We start from the raw sequence: 6,909 nt of genomic DNA, 5'->3' as shown, positions 1-6,909 counted from the left end.
TAGGTGTACGAACTTCTGTCTTTTTAGTTTATAATAATATAACTATATCTATTTACTTTCAGCCTTCGTCTAGACTAATATTTACATTGACATTTGTAGCTCTTTCTAAATCCTGCTCAAAATGTTAACTTTGTAAGCAAAAGCGAAGCAGACAGAACGACACGTACGCATTAATAATACTTATATGTAAAAGTATGTATAATTTAATGCAGAAGTCTAGACTTTTCTTTTACATACAAGTACATGTAGCGTACATACCTACAATGAAGCATTAATAAAACGTGTACAAATAGATTTAAATCCTTTGTGCACCTGACTGTGTATAGTTCGGTGTTGCAAATATAACGAGAACATTAATGGCCAACCCAATATATTGTTAATGGAAATATCACGTATTGATGCACCCATAAAATACGAATGTATTTTTTGTTATTTTAAATATTTTTTGTTCGAATATAATTCGTAATATGTTTCGTCCCACTAATGGGTGAGCAATGAGTTTGGTTTTTCATTCAATAAATGTAGAATAATTATGTACTAACTATTTAGTAAGTAACTGAAAAAAGAAACCACATTAACGACTTTCGAAAAATGTTTTTAGTAAATTTATGGCAAGACATTTTTTTTGTAGATTTATCAACAACTTTAGTTTAACAAATAACTAGAGAGCCTTACCTACTGTGATTAGGTTTATAAAGTTCGATGCTGATGAACCACAAGCTAATGAAGTTGAAGTTGGTCTATTTGATGCAGCTACTTTATTTTGGAAAACACATAAGAATTAATTATAATCTCAGTAAATCGAGCGTGCTCTTTACAAAACTTTCGGACAATACATATAAAAAATATGCTAGCTAATGTAATTTTAAGACTCAATTCAGTATTCCACATTAATCTTAATAATTTCTTTACCATCACATTTGGCAAGTTTATTATTCACACAGATATTTGCATGCATATCGTACCAAAAGCTAAATTATTCATGCATTCCTTCTCTAGCCAAAAAGACATATAACTTTGCAATTATCGCGTTGCATCGTACTTGGAACATAAATCACAGTTAATAATGCATAGCAACGCGCTTTGATGCATCTTGCTATTTTAATAGTGCAGGCGCTAATGTGAATTCGAGAAATTGTTTGGTTTGCTATTAATTTTGTGTTTGAGATATTATTTCATGTATATATGATTCATATTCCTATATAACTATGTAATGCATGGAGAACAAGGACCATGAAGAGTTACTATTAGGAATGGCAAGGTTTCCTTTAATGATTGTTAAAATAAGCTAATGTAAATGTTAATGATTTAAGAGGATCGGCAGTTTGATACCTACCACTGTTTTTGAAGTATTTAGAAGCGTATAATTTTGAAAGAATGATTATAAGTAATCGGGTCGCTGGTCCTGTAGTAGGTTGGTCGGACCTGTATTGATTGGAACCTTAACGACTGTGTACGAATTTTCCAAAAATATTTTATGTAAATTGGTTCTCTACCCAAAATGTTCCTATCATAAAATAGTAGATATCTATCCGTGAAACTATGTGACCTCGTCAACCGCCTCTACCGCAGGCTTATAACTGTAAAACTTATACTGAGTCTACAGAAATAGTTTCAAATACAAAAATGCATAAAGCTCTGTATCTCGACCTACTTCAAAACTTTGAAACATGAAATTTTCAAGCTAAAATTGTCTTCGAAATACAAAGTGGTTGCATGTATAGATGGTACAATGGTATGGATAGCCATGTTTTTCCATAATTTCTATAAAAAATGTACTCTATTAGTATTTTCAGCATGGTAAATTACGGCCTATTTTATTACCATGTTTTTGTTAGAATATGTTTTTGTATTCCACTATACCTACATATTTCGACGCTAACAAAAATTTATTTAGTTAATAGATGTGTATACCTTTTAATCTAAAAGTAGATAAGTGTTTATCAGATACCTATATGGTTACAAATTCTGCTTAGTTTAAATTTAGTTTTCCAAACATACTTATTACTATTCTGTAATTAAATCTGCTGAAAACTTATTTATCTTATTTTTGTCACTCAAAATTCCTTTTAAACTCTACACGTTGACAAATACTCATAACAATAATATTTTTAATGCTCCATCTTAACAATTTTTCATTCTAGAATCACAAAAATATACCTGTAAATAAGCTCGTTCCAGTAATTGTGAAAATTCGCAATTTTCTCATTAGACTCGTAAAGTCGTAAAGGTCTCTAAACCCGTGTCACGTAATTGCGTTTAAGCGCCTGTGATTTTAATGGCTGCAAGATAAATGTTTCCATGCTGGGTCAAAGTGGAATAAAAACATAATTTTATAAATGCTTGCTTAGTTAGCATAGAGCATTTTATTTATGCGCTACTCGCACAAACCTATAAAATGTTCGTTTTCATATTTTTTTTTCAAAAGAATCTAGATTAAAGAGTAGCTGGTTTGATTTGCTGTCCAATACCTCTTTTAATAGATAATATTGTTACAAGAAGCAAACATGTTTATCATTACGAAACAATACGTTCAGATAGCACAATGGCTTTTAATGAAGTATAGAACTTAATCTTTAACGAAAGTAAATGTAATATCAGATAGCTAAATCTCAGTATTCTAACAATTCGGCGACCTAAAAACCTTAAAGACCAACTAACTAATTGTTTACTATACTATAATATTAATATTACTACTAACGCAAAGTAAAGAAACAATGGCCGAATAGATAAAAGTTAGAACAATTTGATATAGGAATTATAGGAACAAGAACTACGGTTATGATTTCCCCCGGGACGTACGAAATACCTCGTAACATAATGTACCACTTCAAAAATTAATGACAGTACATTTTAGCTAAATTACTTCACAAGTTGGGCAACAGAGTTTGGAAGGGAATGTTCTTTAAAACATTAAATTGCGTAGAATTAGATCTCTTGTACTAACTATAAATATTATTATATTCATTTGTGTTCTCAGAAACGTACCGATGATATAGTAGTTATCACATCAAAGTAATGAAGAACAATTCTTGGCTGCTATCAACTAGCGACAACCGGATAGCTATCGAGAAATGTATAAAAATTTGATCGGGGCCTTTAGCTGTTGCCTTCGGAACAGTAAATTTTAAATGTTAAATTCTCGATACCCGCTAGTACTGATAGTAGAGAATCGCGCTACAATAGTTGTCAACTGAGATACGCCAATCAGTCTGTGTTTCAGGCTACGTGTGTATTTACATTTTATAATTTATTTTAATATTTAGTTATTGCTAATAATCTCTCTGAAATGGGACTCGTTAACAATATTCATTTCCGTTAATCGAAATATCATTACTATTTGATTTGTACAAATTGGATTTGGTTTTCTGATAGACCAAATTGTTTAAAACATCATAGTTAACCATTTATGTGCTCTACTTTATTAATGGAATACACAGCAAATTCTTGGCAAGTAAAAATGGATGATGAATAAATAAATATTGTCACTTAGAAACAAACACATGTTATTACTGAATAAAATATTTATTTATACAGTATAATACAATGAAAACAAGCATTAATACGTTTCTTTATTGCAAATCAACTAAAAATTCTCAACCCTAGTGATCAAAACTCCAATCTTTTCAATCTCACTGGCGATCACGTCACCTGCTTGCAAGAATTCTGGAGGATTCCTATACAGACCTACACCTCCCGGAGTGCCGGTCAGAATAATATCACCAGGTAACAAAGTAAACAGATTGGACAATCTTTCAATAACATCAGGAATTTTATGAATAAATTGATTTGTATTACTTTTCTGTTTCTGTACTCCGTTGACGATGCAACTGATGTTCAATGCTTGTGGATCTCCAATCTCATCACTGGTAGTTATACAAGGGCCTACGGGACAGAAAGTATCCATAGCTTTCCCAAGTAGAAGTTGTCCCATAGCTTTATTCTTCTCCCAATCTGTAGCACCGATGTCTTGAGCGATCGTATATCCTAGAACGTAGTCATAAGCGTCAGCTGCTTTCACTCTACTTGCTTTTTTACCAATAACGATAGTTAGTTCGACTTCGCAAACGACTTTATCAGATACTTCAGGTTTCAGTTTGACTGATTCATCTTGCCCGACCACAGTGCTTGGGAATTTACTGAATATGAAAGGCGTTTCTGGAGCCGGGAACTTCTGTTCTTCACAATGGTCTTTATAGTTGAGTCCCACGCATAGTACTTTATCGTTCCCGTGGATCGGAGCTTTGATAGTCACAGTAGATACTGGTATAGACACAGGATTGGTGGTCCGAAGTTTCTTGACCCTTTCGATGTCTCCATTCTTCAGGATTTCTATAAGAGTGCTAGGTATTGTTGGATCAGCTTTATTTATGTCTACTACATTTTCTTCCACTAAGTATCCGACGCGGATTTCTTGAGGGTTGTTTTTGTAAACGAACTGCACTAGTTTCATTTTGAGAGTTATTGCACTAGACGTGTTGTATATCTTTGTTATTGAGACTGTGAGTGGGTGATATAGTGTCTTGTATCTGTTATCTAGTACTGTTTATCAGTGATATGTCTCTTATGTAGATAAGATTACATTGTTATGTAATATAGTGTGATGAGATGTTTTTATCAGTAAATCTTGATAGGAAAAATTCGAAAGGGCTACCGATATTTTTATGAAATATGAAAAAATGTTTTTTTTTTATATATGCTACTACTGTATACACCTGAACAATCTAGGACACAAGCCGATAATGATGAGGAACATACTATTATTTAATACATCCGAAATAAGTATTTCTTATTGCAATATTTTTTCGAATCAGATATATTCCAATCCAATATTTGTTTGACCCATAGATAGTTATTTCAAGTTTTGCAAGAATCTCAGTCCGACAATATTTATTCCAAGTGCGGGCATAAAAAGAAAATATATGATACTTTTGTAGAATATCAATTCGAATATTTTCTTTTCGTTTCAAAATTCTATTCGAATATTAAAATAAAATACCATTATTTCTGTTTCTAGGATGAATTAAAGTTTTTCTTAAATAAATATAGTTTAGCATATTTTTTTAGTCAAACCTGAAATTATGCCTATAGTTACGCTAGATAGATTTTCGCCTGTTCCTAAGTAAGATATTATAAAATTATACTTACAAATTCTTATATTAAAGATCAAACAAGGCAGTTTAATTAATTCCTCAGTACTTGGATTTCTCGGTACTTTATTTGATTGTATAGAAAAATGTATTTTAATTATGTTTACTTTTGATAAAGAAGTTCTTTGTAGATTATGTGCCAACGTTATGTATAAATCCCTTTTTTATATTATTCATTTTCTAATGCTTGTTTAAAGAATAGGAAGGTCATATATGTAATGTACATTAATGTATATGTGGGTATACCGTACGTAATAGGTACACCCGAAAGTGTAGGCAGAGGTATACAACAATCAGCTACAAGGGTATCAACTATACGCAATCAAATATATCAACTTCAACGCAGAGCCCAAGGTAGAGGGCAAATCATGTGACGAACAAAACAATGACATAACGTTGCCTAATTTAAAAAATAACATAAACAACCAAATAATATAATCAAACAGTATTACTCTGTAACAAACATTCATGCCTATCATCTCGCCACGACTACAAATTATTCACTTACCTGTACGCTGAAGCAGCATCGGCAACGTAGCGAGGCAGCCTCGCGAGCTCGGCGCCGCCGCGCCGCCGCCGCGCCGCGGGTGCGTCTCGATCCTGTGACGACACTGACACTTCGTGCGGGTAGTTCAACATATCAATTATAATTCTTAATTAATATATTATTTACTGGTTACGAGACATTATCACTGAGGTGATATTACTTATTAACTACCACTAATCACTTTGAAGACTTAGACATCGCGAAAACAACACAAACACTCACTACCCATTCTACCTAATAAATAAAACTACCCGCAACGCACAACACAACACTTATCGCAGCACATTTACTAAACTATTTATTTTAATTGCATTAAATAACTAAAGCAAACAAATTACACTCAAACTTTCTGGTCGCGAAAATATAACCTAATATCAATAATGATTAACATTATTATAGGGACGCCGTCAACAACACTATGGCGTCCTTATCACAGTAGGCAACCACTTAAACATTATAATTAAAACGTATTTTTTCACAAATCACTAACTAGTTATGACTACATAATTACACTAAAGACTTTATCAAAAACAATAAATAAGCGTCCCTTATTGCAAAAAATCACTTAAAATCGAGTTTTTAGCGCGGGTAGTTTCGGTAACTATGTCAAGGGCGCAGGTGCACGCGGCACTGGCCATCTTGCGGGATGGAACAAAGTCCATCGAAGCAGCGTCGCGTGCGCCAACCAATAGCAGTGTTGCTAGGGAAGAGGAATTTTCTTTACTGTTTTCCTATTGGCAGGTTCCTTATTTGTAGTAGTATTCTTTTTTATTTTAAATATGTTGATTTGAATCTTATACGACACAAGTCCAGTGAACGAACTTTATGCTTTAGTTGATTACGAACAGGCTGTGGAAATTTGATTAGAAGACATTTTGTTAATTTTATAATTTGATAATTAATAATACAAATTGTTGTATTTTATATGACTACGAGGACCTCTAAGTCTTACATACACGTCAAAGGATCGATGCCTAAGAAACGACTCGTTGTATGAAACCAAACTTTAAAAACTTCAGTTTCCTAGTTTTAGTACAAAATGCATTTTTTTCTTATTTTGCGATAGATATTGAGAATATTATTATATCAAACCTAAAATAAATCTTCAAATAATAGCGTGTATTTCAACTTTGTCCTGTTTTATGAACAGATAATGATGAAATCAATACTCTTATATTGAAACTTAACAAAGAAATAATTAAATTAAAAGTG

The 6,909-nt window shown here is 32.4% G+C and overlaps 1 protein-coding gene across 1 annotated transcript; it reads right to left on the bottom strand.

Moving 5' to 3' along the window:
• Positions 1-3,525: 3,525 nt before the first annotated feature.
• On the bottom strand, positions 3,526-4,513 carry LOC142979330 (oxaloacetate tautomerase FAHD2A, mitochondrial-like). Its single transcript, XM_076124188.1, has one exon. It carries the CDS (start codon positions 4,451-4,453, stop codon positions 3,587-3,589), a length of 867 nt encoding a protein of 288 aa, XP_075980303.1. The 5' UTR covers positions 4,454-4,513; the 3' UTR covers positions 3,526-3,586.
• Positions 4,514-6,909: the final 2,396 nt, after the last annotated feature.

This window comes from Anticarsia gemmatalis, chromosome 16 (assembly GCF_050436995.1).
Source record: "Anticarsia gemmatalis isolate Benzon Research Colony breed Stoneville strain chromosome 16, ilAntGemm2 primary, whole genome shotgun sequence".
Lineage (NCBI taxonomy): Eukaryota > Metazoa > Arthropoda > Insecta > Lepidoptera > Erebidae > Anticarsia > Anticarsia gemmatalis.
Note: the sequence above shows the minus strand (reverse complement) of the source record. Positions and strands in the feature narration are given on the sequence as shown.

Excerpts from the sequence above, each read along its gene's own strand:
- LOC142979330 (XM_076124188.1), bottom strand. The coding sequence starts at position 4,453 with ATGAAACTAGTGCAGTTCGTTTACAAAAACAACCCTCAAGAAATCCGC.